Source organism: Hemitrygon akajei, chromosome 17 (genome assembly GCF_048418815.1).
Source record: "Hemitrygon akajei chromosome 17, sHemAka1.3, whole genome shotgun sequence".
In the NCBI taxonomy this organism is placed as follows: Eukaryota; Metazoa; Chordata; class Chondrichthyes; order Myliobatiformes; family Dasyatidae; genus Hemitrygon; species Hemitrygon akajei.
The window spans coordinates 89,757,144-89,772,575 of NC_133140.1; the positions used below are offsets into that span (position 1 = coordinate 89,757,144).

General features: G+C 44.3%; 1 protein-coding gene across 2 annotated transcripts in view; it reads left to right on the forward strand.

Moving 5' to 3' along the window:
- The window catches only part of lrp3 (low density lipoprotein receptor-related protein 3), an 84,441-nt gene that overhangs the window by 50,651 nt on the left and 18,358 nt on the right, over positions 1-15,432 (forward strand). For both annotated transcript variants that reach the window (XM_073070515.1, XM_073070516.1), the window contains 4 exons: positions 3,767-3,905; positions 11,670-11,878; positions 13,311-14,397; positions 15,083-15,215. In XM_073070515.1, the coding sequence (XP_072926616.1) occupies positions 3,767-3,905; positions 11,670-11,878; positions 13,311-14,397; positions 15,083-15,215 (1,568 nt within the window). The remainder of the gene's footprint in view (positions 1-3,766; positions 3,906-11,669; positions 11,879-13,310; positions 14,398-15,082; positions 15,216-15,432) is intronic.

The window sequence follows — 15,432 nt, forward strand, 5'->3', positions numbered from 1 at the left end:
TTTGATGGAGCTAGGTGGCAGGGTCTGCTGAGGATCGGTGAATATCAATTTTGGGAAGAGTTGAGCTCAAACTTGTGCATATCTGACTGTTTAGTTATAATGGGCCCTTTTGTTTGTTTGTTTGTTTCTTTTCTTATCTAACCCTTAAGTTAAGATTCATATAGATAACTCCTTTAATCGTATGCAGTGTGCTGTCTGTTTTTCCTGGCAATGAGTTGTAACAGGGTAGCAAATTATACAGAATCCACACAAACCAGGCTTCAGGGTGGGCGAGCTGTTTCAATCTCACGGGTTTGGCAGGACCAAATGTGTCTTCCCTAGACTTACACAGCCAAGGAGACTGGGGTTTCTTAAGATAGCTTATATACTACATTGTATGTACATAAAGTGAAGCTAGGCACAAGAGAATCTTTACATAAGGTGACTGAAAGGGAATGATAAAGTAATGGTGGTTGGGGTTGCAGAGGGGTGGGTTACTGGGTGGAGGTGTTGATCAGTCTTACTGCTTGGGGAAAGTAACTCTTTGAATCTGGTGATACTGGCATGGATGCTGATGGGGATGGGATAAACAGTCCTTGAGCAGGGTGGGTGAGATCTTTCATGATGTTACTGGCCCTTTTCCACCACCTTTATGGTGGGTAGACTGGTACCGGTGATGCATTGGGCAGTTTTGATGGTTGTAAAGCCTTTGTGCTTGCCACAGTACAGTTTCTGTTCTGCCAGATTCACAGGAATGAATCTTCTCTGTTTCTGATCGCGTCCAAGATATCCTGAAGTGGGAGGGTGAGGAGCCAGAGGTCGTGGTACATATAGATACCAATGACATAGGTAGGAAAAGGGAAGAGGTCCTGAAAGGGGAATATAGGGAGTTAGGAAGGGAGTTAAGAAGAAGGACTGCAAAGGTAGTAATCTCGGGATTAAAGAAGAGGAAGTACTGGCGCTTTTAAAGAATATAAAAGTGGATTAATCTCCAGGTCCTGACAGGATATTCCCTAGGACCTTGAGGGAAGTTAGTGTAGAAATAGCAGGGGCCCTGACAGAAATATTTCAAATGTCATTAGAGACGGGGATGGTGCCGGAGGATTGGCGTATTGCTCATGTGGTTCCATTGTTTAAAAAGGGTTCTAAGAGTAAACCTAGCAATTATCGGCCTGTCAGTTTGACGTCAGTGGTAGGTAAATTAATGGAAAGTATTCTTAGAGATGGTATATATAATTATCTGGATAGACAGGGTCTGATTAAGAACAGTCAACATGGATTTGTGCATGGAAGGTCATGTTTGACAAATCTTATTGAATTTTTTGAAGAGGTTACTAGGAAAGTTGATGAGGGTAAAGCAGTGGATGTTGTCTAAATGGACTTAAGTAAGGCCTTTGACAAGGTTTCACACGGAAGGTTAGTTAGGAAGGTTGAATCTTTAGGTATTAATATTGAAGTAGTAAAATGGATTCAACAGTGGCTGAATGGGAGATGCCAGAGAGTAGTGGTGGATAACTGTTTGTCAGGTTGGAGGCTGATGACTAGTGGTGTGCCTCAGGGATCTGTACTGGGTCCAATGTTGTTTGTCATATACATTAATGTTCTGGATGATGAGGTGGTAAATTGGATTAGTAAGTATGCAGATGATACTAAGATAGGTGGCATTGTGGATAATGGAGTAGGTTTTCAAAGCTTGCAGAGATTTAGGCCAGTTAGAAGAGTGGGCTGAAAGATGGCAGATGGAGTTTAATGCTGATATGTGTGAGGTGCTACATTTTGGTAGGTCTAATCAAAATAGGACATACATGGTAAATGGTAGGGCATTGAGGAATGCAGTAAAACAGAGTGATCTAGGAATAATGGTGCATAGTTCCCTGAAGGTGGAATCTCACGTGGATAGGGTGGTGAAGAAAGCTTTTGGTATGCTGGCCTTTATAAATCAGAGTATTGAGTTTAATTGTTGGGATATAATGTTAAAATTGTACAAGGCATTGGTGAGGCCAAATTTGGAGTATTGTGTACAGTTCTGGTCACCGAATTATAGGAAAGATTTGTCAACAAAATAGAGAGCGTACAGAGGAGATTTACTAGAATGTTACCTGGGTTTCAGCACCTAAGTTACAGGGAAAGGTTGAACAAGTTAGGTCTTTATTCTTTGGAGCATAGAAGGTTGAGTGGGGTCTTGATAGAGGTATTTAAAATTATGAGGGCGATAGATAGAGTTGACGTGGATAGGCTTTTTCCATTGAGAGTAGGGGAGATTCAAACAAGAGGACATGAGCTGAGAGTTATGGGGCAAAAGTTTAGGGGTAACACAAGGGGGAACTTCTTTACTCAGAGAGTGGTAGCTGTGTGGAACGAGCTTCCAGTAGAAGTGGTAGAGGCAGGTTCAATTTTGTCATTAAAAAAAAAATGGATAAGTATATGGACAGGAAAGGAGTGGAGGGTTATGGGCTGAGTACAGGTAGGTGGGACTAGGTGAGAGTAAGCGTTCGGCACGGACTAGAAGGGCCAAGATGGCCTGTTTCCATGCTGTAATTGTTATATGGTTTTATGGTTCTCACATGGGTGAAAGAGAAATGGAGGGCTATGTAGGAGGGAAGTGTTAGATTGATCTTGGAGTAGGTTAAAAGGTCGGTACAATATTGTGGGCTGAAGGTCTTGTACTGTGCTGTACTGTTTTATGTTCTCAGCCAAGCCTGCTGTGTGACAGGAGAGCTTAACCCAAGCATCTGCTGTGTTCTTGATGCAGTCGGCCTGTGAAAGATGTTGCATGGATTTAGTCTACAATATAAACTGGTTCTGGACTCAGTCAAATGCTGGTTTGTAGAAGTCCATCCGTTTCTGAGCAAAGGAATGGTTCTCTTCCAATCATTGGGTCAGAGGAGCCTCTAGCCATCTGCTGTCCAGCAACATAGTGTACTAAAAGCCAAACGGCCTAAATCTGCTCCAATGCCTTATGGTTTTATAAAATGTAAGAAAAAATTAGGCCATTTGACCCATCAAATCTGCTCTGCCATTCCACCATTGGGAATTTATTGTCCCTCTCAGCCCCACTCTCCTGCCTTCTCCCCATAACCTTTGACACCTACATTGATAAAGCTATCAACCTCCACCTTAAATATACCCATTCACAGGCATCTGTGGGAATGAATTCCACAGATTCACCACCCTCTGGCTAAAGAAATTCCTCCTCATCTCCTTTCTAAATAGATGTCCCTCTATTGTAAAGCTGTGCCCTCTGATCCTAATTCAGCCATTAAAGAAAAGATCCTCTCAGTGTCCACTCTACATAGGCCTTTCAATATTCAATAGGTTTAAATGAGATCCTCCTCAGTCTTCTACACTCCAGTGAGTAAAGGTCCTAAGCCATTAAATGCTCCTCGTATATTAACTCTTGCATTCCCAGAATTATTCTTGCGACACTCCCCTGAACCCTCTCCAATGCCATAACTTCTTCTCTTAGATAAGGGGCCTAAAACTGCTCACAATACTCCGTGTGGTCCGACCACTGTCTTATCAAGTCTCAGCATTACATCCTTGCTTTTATGTTCTTATCCTCCCAAAATGAATGCTACCATTGCATTTGCGTTCCTTTCTACGTCAGTGATGTGCAGTCTGCGGGAAATGAGGCTCGATCAGGTCTGATCTGTGCCGAGCAGGTGGCAGGGTGGGTCTGTAGGCCAGTGGGCGTGTGTCATCCAGAGGGTGGAGGCTGAGCATGGTGCAGATTGGGGTGTGTGGATGTCAGAGTTTGATGCCAGTGTCTCTTTGCCTCCATCTCCAGCTGCCTGTCATGGAAAACTTGAGCCTCGCAAAGAAGAGCGTGGAGTCATCTCTAGCCCCTCCTGGCCCATCAGCTACCCCCCGGCCATTAACTGCAGCTGGTACATCCAGGGTAACTATGGAGATATCATCACCATCAGGTACTGCTCCTCAGCACCACCTCACCTACCCCGTGTGTGGTTCACTATCACGTGGAACCCCTCTGCACCACCTCACCCACCCCGTGTGTGGTTCACTATCACGTGGAACCCCTCTGCACCACCTCACCCACCCCGTGTGTGGTTCACTATCACGTGGAACCCCTCTGCACCACCTCACCCACCCCGTGTGTGGTTCACTATCACGTGGAACCCCTCTGCACCACCTCACCCACCCCGTGTGTGGTTCACTATCACATGGAACCCCTCTGCACCACCTCACCCACCCCGTGTGTGGTTCACTATCACGTGGAACCCCTCTGCACCACCTCACCCACCCCCTGTGTGCCCTGACATTGCATGCAACCCGTCAGAACTACCTCACCCACCCCGTGTGTGCCTTGACATCGTGTGCACATCCCACCGTTACATGGTTCCCTTCAGCACCACACCACCTGCATGCTTTTCCTGCTGTGGCATGTGTGCCCCTTCATCGCCTGAATGGCCCCGCCCATGAGTCTCACCCTTACATGTCCCCAGGATCTTGCTTTGCTGACCCGGTCCCCAGCAGCATGTCTGACCCATGCCTACCCCTTGGCAGTGATGTGGTCCATCAGTGTCTCCCCACTGTTCAAAGTTTATATATTACATTGAGACAATATGGAATAGGCCCTTCAGCCACGCCACCCAGTAATCTCCGATTTATCCTAGCTTTGTCATGGGACAATTTACAATGACCAATTAACTTACCAGCAGGAAGGTCTTTGGACTGTGGGAGGAAACTGGAGCACCCAGAGGAAGGCAACGCAATCATGGGAGACATTGTTTTATTTCTTAATCTGATTTGTTTTAAAGTTAGAAAGATTTGGGTGTGGAAATAACTTCATAAAATGGGTTCGGGTAATATACAAAAATTCTACATCAGAAATCTTAACAAATAGAAACATTTGAAAACCAATAACAATCAGTAAAGGCTGCCGACAAGGTTGTCCACTCTCACCCTTATTATTTACAATGGCAATTGAACCTCTAGCAATAGCAATAAGTTCACACCCGCAGTTCTGTGGAATAACAACAGGACAGATAGAACACAGAATTGCCTTGTATGCTGATGATATAATTTTATTTATATCCGATTTAAATAAATTGATCCCAATCTTGCTACAGCTAATTAAATCATTTGGTGAGATTTCAGAATACAAAGTGAATAATACTAAATCCTCTATATTACTGCTCAACGCTAATGAAAGAAGGGATCCAATTTCGGAGGTAATCCAATTTAATGTTGTATAACAGTTTAAGTATTTGGGAGTAAAGATTCTGTCTAGGTTAGAACATATTGTTAATGCTAATTATGACCCCTTAATGATAGATATTAATAAGTCAATTGAAAGATGGGTGCCTCTGCCAATATCTACAATTGGGAGAATCAACATTTTAAAAATGAATATACTACCAAAGCTACTCTATCTATTCCAAAATATTCCTTTGCCACCACCCTTAGACCTGTTCTCAAAAATCAAAAAGATATTTCTGAGATTTATATGGAACAATAGGAGAGCAAGACTTCGTTTATCTTTATTGTATTTGCCATTTGACCGAGGGGGTCTAAAACGTCCAAACGTCACGTATTATTATTGGGCTGTACAGCTGAGAACTATTATGTTCTATTTTTCAATAAATGATCCTCATTGGATAGAAATGGAATCTCACGGTCTAAAATTACCTCTTCCTTTATACATATACTCAGATACAGTTAAAAAATTACGGAAGCAAACTAAAAATCCAATAGTAAAGCACATGATAAAGGTATGGTATGATGTAAAAAAATATTTAAAGGAACCATAGGTATTATCACAAGATAGTCCAATATGGGGCAATCAGTTCTTTGTACCAGGAGGAGCAGATGCGACATTTAAAGAATGGAAATCCAAGGGACTTGAAATGATTCAAAATCTTTATTTAGCAGACTCAGACATTATGATGTCTTTTGAGGAGCTGAGGTGTACCTTTAACCTCAATAGTAAACATTTCTACAAATACCTCCAGCTAAGAAGTTTTGTTAAGATAAACCAAAACAACACATTTACCAGACCCCTACATTCACACTTGGAAAATATTATGATAAAGGACAGTTTGAGAAAGGGTATCATTTCGGAATTTTATAATTTGCTGGTATCTTGCTCGTCTGAAAATTCACAATACAAATTGAAAACTTGAGAGGAAAATTTGCAGCTTAAAATTTCAGACGAAGAGTGGAAAACAGCTTGTACCAATGCTCATACTAAGTCAATAAACACTCGACTTAAATTGATACAGTACAAATGGTTAATGATGACATATGTCACACCAGTGGAATTAAACCGATACAACAAAAACAAATCAGACATATGCACAAAATGTACAGAAGCTAGAGGTACATTGTTTCATTGTATGTGGCAATTAAGAGAGACTGGAGCATTCTGGGAAGAGGTACGAGCTATAATAGAGAAAATTATTTCAAAACAAGTTTCACTGAACCCTAAACTCTTTCTGTTGGGTTTGTACCTAGAGAAACATAATTACAGTAAAAATGAACAAGCATTTATAGATCTCTGCTTACTTCATGCTAAAAAATGTATTGTACAATTATGGAAAAGTACTCATAGACTAGGCACTACTCAATGGATAAGGCAGATGTTATCAAGTCTCCCATTGGAAAGGATAACCTATATATTAAGGTCTAAACAGCAGATATTTGAGAATATATGGAGACCCTTCATTAACTATGTCAAGGATTTGGACTTAACAGAAGATTAAAAGAGTATTACCTTCTGTAGACCTTTTGCAGCTTCCAAAATTTGTAGAAAAATTATATTTATTTATTGATTTTTGAATTGTATTATAAATACCTGTTAAATTTTACACATTTTTTATATATAGATTATCACTTGTTGAAATAGGAGAAGCATTTTTTTGTGTGTGTTGTTTGTTGTGTTAATATAGAAACTTCAGTATTTTCTGAATAATATAAGGAAGTATAGGAAGGTAAAAGCTGTATTTCGTGGTATTAAAATGCAAATAAACATATTGTGGCCAAAAAAAAGCAATAAATATCAAGAACATGAGATAATAAGTCCTTGAAAGTGAGTCCGTAAGCTGTGGAAACAGTTCCGTGATGACATGAATGAAGTTTCTTCAAGTACATAAGTTATAAAAGAGAGGCAAGAGTAGATATCAGACCACTGGAAACTGATGCTGGAGAGGTAGTAATGGAGGGGACAAGGAAGTGGAGGATGACCTAAGTAAGTACTTTGCATCAATCTTCACCGTGGAAGTTTCCACCTAGTGGAAGTTCCAGGTGTCAGGAGCCATGAAGTCTGTGAAGTTACCATAACTAGAGAGAAGGTTCTTGAGAAACTGAAAGGTCTGAAGGTAGATAAGTCACTTGGATCACATGGTATACACCTCAGGGTTCAGAAAGAAATGGCTGGAGATTGTGGGGGCATTAGTAATGATCTTTCAAAAATGACTAGACTCTGGAATAGTTCTGGAAGACAGGATAATTGCAATTGTCCCTCCACTCTTCAAGAAAGGAGAGAGGCCAAGGAAAGGAAATTATAGGCTAGTTAGTCTAACCTCAGTGGTTGGGAAGATGTTGGAGTCAATTGTTAAGGATGTGGTTTCAGGGTACTTGGAGGCACATGATAAAATAAGCTATAATCAGTATGAGTTCCTCAAAGGAAAGTCTTGCCTGACAAATCTGTTGGAATTCTTTGAAGAAATAACAAGCAGGTTAGACAAAGTAGAATCATTTGATGTTGTGTACTTAGATTTTCAGAAGACCATAAGACATAGGAGCAGAATTAGGCCAGTTGGAGATAAGAAGCCCAAAATTTTTCATAATACTCCAGGTGAGGCCTCATCAGTGCCTTATAAAACCTCAGCATTACATCCCTGCTCTTGTATTCTAGACCTCTTGAAATGAATGTTAACATTGCATGTGCCTTCATCACCACCGACTCAACCTGCAAGTTAACCTTTAGGGTATTCTGCCTGCAACTCCTAAGTCCCTTTGCATCTCATATTTTTGGATTTTCTCTCTGTTTAGAAAATAATTTGTACATTTATTTCTTCTACCAAAGTACATGATCATGCATTTTCCACCATTGAATTTCATTTGCCACTTACTTGCCCATTCTCCTAATCTGTCTAAGTCCTTCTGCAGCATGCCTGTATCCTCAACAGTACTTGTCACTATCTTTGTACCATCTGCAAACTTGGCAACAAAGCCATCTATTCCATCATCTAAATCATTGATTACAACATAAAAATCAGTGGGCCCAAAACAGACTCCTGTTGAACACCACTAGAAATTTGCAGCCACCCAGAAAAGGACTCTTTATTCCCACTGGCTGCCCCCTACCAATTAGCTAATGCCCTAACCATGCCAGTAACTTTCCTGTAATATCAAGGGCTCTTAACTTGTGGCAACTTGTCAAAGCCTTCTGAAAATCCAGATATACAACATCCACTGCATCTCCTTTATCTATCCTACTTGTAATCTCCTCCAAAAATTCCAGCAGGTTCGTCAGGCAAGATTTTCCCTTAAGGAAACCATGCTGACTTTGTCCTATCTTGTCCTGTGTCACCAAGTACTCCATAACATTATCCTTAACAATTGACTCCAACATCTTCCCAACCACTGAGGTCAGGCTAACTGGTCTATAATTTCCTTTCTGCTGCCTCTCTCCTTTCTTAAAGACTGTAGTGACATGTGCTATTTTCCAGTCTTCCAGAATCATGCCAGAGTCCAATGATTTTTGAAAGACCATTACTAATGTCTGTACAATCGCTACTGCTGCCTTCTTTCAGAACCCTAAGGTGCAGTTTATTTGGTCCAGGTGACTTATGCACCTTTAGGTCTTTCAGCTTTTTGAGCACCTTCACCCTTGTAATAGTAACTGCTCTTACCTCACACCCTTCAAAAACTGGCACTCTGCTAGTATCTTCCACAGTGATGACTGATGCAAAATACTCATTTAATTCATCTGCCGCCTTCTTGCCCATCATTATTATTTTTCTGGCCTCTTTCCAGCAGTCCTATATCCACTCTCATCTCTCTCTTTTTTTTAATATATACTTGAAGAAGTTTTTCTATCCACCTTAATATTGTTTGCTAGCTTGCTTTCATACTTCATATTTTCCCTCCTAATGTCTCTTTTAGTTACTCTCTGTAGGTTTTTAAAAGCTTCCCAATCCTCTATCTTCTAATTTTTGCTTTGTTGTATTCCCCCTCTTTTGCTTTTACATTAGCTTTGACTTCCCTTGTCAGTCAAGTTGGTAGTATTTTGCCATTTGAGTATCTCTTTGTTTTTGGAATACATCTATCCTGCACCTTCCTAATTTTTTCCCAAAAACACAAACCGTTGCTGCTCTCCTGTCACTTTTCCCAGCAATCACTTTGGCCAACTCCTCTCTTATACCACTGTAATTTCCTTTACTCCACTGAAATACTGCTACATCAGACTTTACTTTCTCCCTATCAAATTCAAGCTGAATTTAATCATATTGTGATCACTACCTCCTAAAGGTTCCTTTACCTTAAGCTCCCTAATAATGTCTGGTTCATTACTGAACATCAAATCTAATATAGCTGATCCTCAAGTAGGCTCAATGGCAAGCTACTTTAAGAAGCCATTTTGTAGGCATTCACCAAATTCAGTCTCTTGAATCTGATTTTCCCAGTCGACCTTCATGTTAAAATTTCCCATGACTATCATAACATTGCCCTTTTGATATGCCTTTTCTATTTCCCGCTGTAATCTTCAGACAATATCCCAGTTACGGTTTGGAGGTCTGTATATTTCTGCCATCAAGATCCTTTTATCCTTACAGTTTCTTAACTCAACCCACAAGGATTCAACATCTTCCAATCCTATGTTACTTCTTTCTAATTATTTGATGCCATTCTTTACCCATAGGCCCATGCCCCCTCCTTTGCCTATTGTCCTATCCCTCTGATATAATGTGTAACCTTGAACACTCAGCTCCCAAGGTGCCACACATGAGGCTGCTTAACAAGTTATAAACCCATGGTATTACATGAAAGATTCTAGCAGTAGCTTATTGGCAGGAGACAAGAAGTGTGAATAAAGGGAGTCATTTCTTTTTAGCTATCGGTAAATATGGTAAATAGTGATGTTCCACAGGGGTCTGTTTTGGGACCAAATCTGTTTACGTTATATGTCAAAAATTTGATGGAATTGATGGCTTTGTTTCACAAGTTTGTGGATGATATGAAGATAGGTAGACAGGCTACCAAAGGATTTAGACAGATTAGGAGAATGGACAAAGAAGTGGCCAATGATCATTGAAGAGTATGGCCATTGAAGAGTGTTTGATGGCTCAGGGCCTGTATTCTCTAGAATTCTGAAGAATAAGGGGTGGCCTAATTGAAACCTACTGAATGTGAAGGGCTTTGAAAGAGTGGATGTGGAGAGGATGTTTGCTGAGGTGGGAGAGTCTAACACCAGAGGACACAGCTCAGAATAGAGGGGTGTCCTTTTAGAATGAAGATGAGGAGGAATTCCTTTAGCTAGAGAGGGGTGAATCTGTGGAATTCATTGCCACAGTCAGCTGTGTAAGCCAAGTATTTATGTATATCTAAGGAAAAGGTTGATAGATTCTTGATTGGGATACATGGGGGAATGCAGGAGATTGGGGCTGAGAGGGGAAAAATTATGAAATGGCAGAGCAGACTTGATGGGGCATATGACCTAGTTCTGCTCCTATATCTTATGGTGTTATGGTCTAATTTATCCCCACTGGTTTAAGAACTGAATGGTTGAGGGATAATAACTTCCTGAACTTGGTGGTGGGGGTCCTGAGGCTTTTGTACCATCTTCCTGATGGCAGCAGCATGAAGAGACTGCCAGAGGTGTACAGGTCAGCTTGCTGAGTGTAAGAGGTCAGCCTCCACACCAGTAGGGAGCCGCATTCTTGGTGTTGCCACACGTTAGTGGGTAGGTTAACTGCTTGCTGTAAGGTATTCTTGGTATCCCTGGAGAGAGATGTTGGATTGAGTTGTTCTGTAGTCTTGACAATTTACTTACAAATGTTTCGTCAGCACACAAGGAGACATCGTCAGTACACTGTTGATGGGAACGCAGTGATGGTCAATTGGTGCCTGTTTTTTTACACACACACACACACACACACACACACGCACACACGCACGTACATACAGGCATGCACCCACATACACACACACATGCCTCCTCCATCTCCAGGAAAGGCTGACTCTGGGCCTCTGGTTTGTGGCCTCGGACTCTTAGACTCACAGATAGCAGGCCCCTGACTATTTCCAGTACACAAGTGTAAACGAGAACAAAATAATTATTACTCTGGATCCAATGCAGCACAAAAATGCACAGTAAGATAAAGAGCATAATAATTTTAAATAACACAGTAAATATACATGCTTGAGATAGCTTGTACTGAGATCCCTGATGAGAAACTTTGAAACACTATCTGAGAATTTAAAACTAGCAACATTATTAGGAGCTGGCGAAGCCATTGCAAATCTGCCCTTCCCCATTTTTGCCCCGGACTCTCAGACGTTGGGCCTCTGATCTCCAGACCCTCATCGTCACTGTCCGTCTCCTCCCAGGCAGGTAGTGTGACGGAGGATTCTGGCCTTGCCTGCAACTCCTGTGTTCCTGGAGGAGAATTGGCACTACATAGAGCTGTCCATTACAGGGAGATGACTTGCTCTGTGTTTTGTAGTTTTCAGAACTTTGACTTGGAGAGTTCACACAAGTGCTCATTGGACTGGTTGATAATTGGCCCAGCCTCTGATCGAGAGGAGCACCGACTGTGTGGCTCCCACATTCCTCAGCCCTTCATCTCCACTCGGGACCATGTCTGGATCTCCTTCCATTCCGACCGCTCCAGCTCCGGGCATGCCCGTGGATTCCGGCTCTCTTATGTCCGAGGTACTGTCACCACCATGTGGCCTGATTCTGCGCTCAGCCGGTGTGGGCAGAGGGGAGGGGGTGGCGGGAATGGGTAGAGGGGTGGTGGCTCTGTTATCACACTGTCTGAGAGTGCAGCACCTGGCTGTGTCCCTCAAGGACTGAGTGAGGATAGGAAGGGGTTAACATGCAAAGTATCTGTCATGGTGCTTGAACAAAGATTGCACAGAATGCAGAGGTGGCTTGAGACATAGCTTTAAGAGTCACGGAGTCATACAGCACAGAAACATGCCCTTCGGCCCAACTGTTCTATGCCAGTCACAGTTGCCCATGTTTGGCCCATAACCCTCCAAGCATTTCCCCTCCATGTACCTATCCACATGCCTCTTAGATGTTGCAATTGTACCCACCTCAACCTCTTCTTGTGGCAGCTCATTCCAGATATACACCACCCCCTGTGGAAAATGTTACCTCTCAGGTCTCTTTTAAATCTTCCCCCTCTGGTTTAAAAGATTTATGCCCTCTTTTATGCCCTCTGGTTTTGGACTCCCCAACCCCAAGGAAAAGGCTATCACCATCTATACCCGCATGATTTATAAACTTCTATCAGGTTGCCCTGTACACTGGAATAGAGATCCAGCATTGCTAACCTCTCCCTCGAAAAAGGTCTTCTAATCCAGATATCAGCCTCATAAATCTTTCCTGCTATGTCTTTCCTAAAACAGGGTGACCAAAATTGTACACAATACTCCCAAGTGCAGTCTCACCAACAACTTGTATAACTGCACCATAATAATGTCCTAGCTCCTATGCTCAATTCCCTGACAATACAGACCAGTGTGCTAAGCGTGTGGCTTTTTGCAGCAAACTATACACTCGTGCTTCTGGGTCCCTCTGTTTCAAAACACATGTCAGTGCCCGGCCATTCACTGTACAGATCCTACCCTGGTATGAATGTTCAAAATGCATATCCTTGCACTTATATGAAGTTGAAATCTGTTTGTCATTCTTCAGCCTAATTCCATGACTGAGCAAGATCTCTTTGCATTTCATTTGTTTTAACTTGCAGTGCAAGGCTTTGTAAAGGTTCGATTATGTGGAAAATGAGTTTTCGTGTCTGGAGATTGCAGTGAGGAACTACCATCTATCTCTCTATATCCCTCTCCCCCCTCCCTCAGCCTACCTGCCATGCCCCCCTCCCTCTCTCTCTCCCTCTCTCTCTCTCACACACACACACACACAACAGGAGAATCAGAATCATGTTTATAATCTCTGATCCCTCAATGTGAAAGGTGGAGCGGGTCTGAGGGGAGGAGGAGTGGGGGGAGGGAGGAGCATGCACTATGGCTGTGGTCCAGTGTGGTTTGTGACTGAGGGGAGGAAGAGAGGAGAGGGAAGGAGGGAGAGCAGTAGGTGCCATGGCTACACAGTGACATCTCTCTCTGTGTCTCAGGGAAGTTGTCACAGGACCAGTGCAAGTCTGACGAGTTTTTGTGCCGGAACGGCAAGTGTATCCTCAGTGCCTGGCGTTGCAACCGGATGTATGAGTGTGGAGATGGCTCCGATGAGCAGGAATGCCAGCTGCCCCCTACCCCGACTGCACCGTTCGCCTGCCCTGATGGAATGTTCCGGTGCACGGTCAGGGGCAGGGCACGGTGCCTCCCGGTTGAAGCACGGTGTGACAGCAGCCAGGACTGTGACGAGGGGGTGGACGAAGCGAACTGCCCCGACATAAGCTGCGGCAAGAGACTGGGCAATTTCTACGGGTCATTTGCCTCTCCGGACTTCCTGCGCTGGCAGCGGGAGGGGGCGGCGCTGGATTGCACATGGGTGGTGGACACACAGGACAGCAGACACCTGGTGCTGCAGCTTACTCTACAGCTCTCCTACAACGACTGGGTCCGTGTATACGACGGCACTGCAGTCGACTTCCGCCGGCTGCTGGGCGAGGCCAACTTCCGTAACAACCGAAGGCCCATTACTGTGGAGACGTCTGGTGGACAGATGACTGTCTCCTACCATGCCGAGCCGGGCAGCGTGGGGCACGGCTTTAATGCCACCTACCAGGTGAAGGGATACTGCCTACCACAAGAGCATCCATGCGGGCAGGATGGAGGGTGTTACGCTGAGGACCAGCGCTGCGACGGCTGGTGGCAGTGCCCCAATGGGAAGGATGAGGAGGGGTGTGGGCGCTGTGGGCAGGGCGAGTACCCCTGTGACAGCACTAGCAGCATGTGCTATCCTCCCAGCGGCCGCTGCAACAACCGTAAGAACTGCCCCACCGGCACCGACGAATACAATTGCTTCACCTGTCAGCCTGGCAATTTCCACTGCGGCAGCCAGACCTGCGTTTTTGAAGAGTGGCGCTGTGATGGTCAGGAGGACTGCCCTGATGGCAGTGATGAGCAGAACTGCCTGGTGGTGGTACCCCGGAAGGTGATCACCGCCGCCCTCATCGGCAGCCTGGTGTGTGGGCTGCTGCTAGTCATTGCCCTGGGCTGTGCCTTCAAACTCTACTCCCTACGTAGCCGCGAGTACAGGTACCCTCATCCCTCACCACCTCCTCACCCCTCTCCAAGGCAGATGGTACCATCTCCTCTGGATCTCTGGGACGGATGGTACCGTCTCCTCGGGATCTCTGTGATGGATGCTACTGTCTCCTCGGGATCTCTGGGATGGATGGTACCATCTCCTCGGGATCTCTGTGATGGATGCTACTGTCTCCTCGGGATCTCTGGGACGGATGGTACCATCTCCTCGGGATCTTTGTGATGGATGCTACTGTCTCCTCGAGATCTCTGGGACGGATGGTACCATCTCCTCGGGATCTCTGGGATGGACGGTACCATCTCCTCAGGATCTCTGGGACAGATGGTACCATCTCCTCGGGATCTCTGTGATGGATGCTACTGTCTCCTCGGGATCTCTGTGATGGATGCTACTGTCTCCTCGGGATCTCTGGGACGGATGGTACCATCTCCTCGGGATCTCTGTGATGGACGGTACCATCTCCTCGGGATCTCTGTGATGGACGGTACCATCTCCTTGGGATCTCTGTGATGGATGCTACTGTCTCCTTGGGATCTCTGGGACGGACTGTACCATCCCCTCAGGATCTCCGGGACGGATGGTACTGTCTTGTCAGGATGTCTGCGGTGGATGGTTCCATCTCCTTGTTTAATATGGCCATATTAATGAAGTGCTGTTCATCTCTCGTCCTTTCAGGGCCTTTGACACCCCAATGACCCGTCTGGAGGCAGACATCGTGCAGCGAGAGGCTCCTCCTTCCTATGGTCAGCTGATTGCCCAGGGACTCATCCCCCCTGTCGATGACTTTCCCATCTATAACCCCTCTCAGGTAAGCCCACCACTGTTTCTGCCCACAGGAGTATCATCAGGTCAGTCTGCATCTCCTGGAGTTTGACACAATGGGGAATCCAAAACAAGACGGACTGTGTTCAGGTGGGCGAAGGAAATTAAATACAATGGAGTGATAAGAATTATCCTGAGAGAGGCTGAGATCTGGGATTTGACAGAGATGCTAGAGTGAGGAACATTACACTGGGCAAGGATTG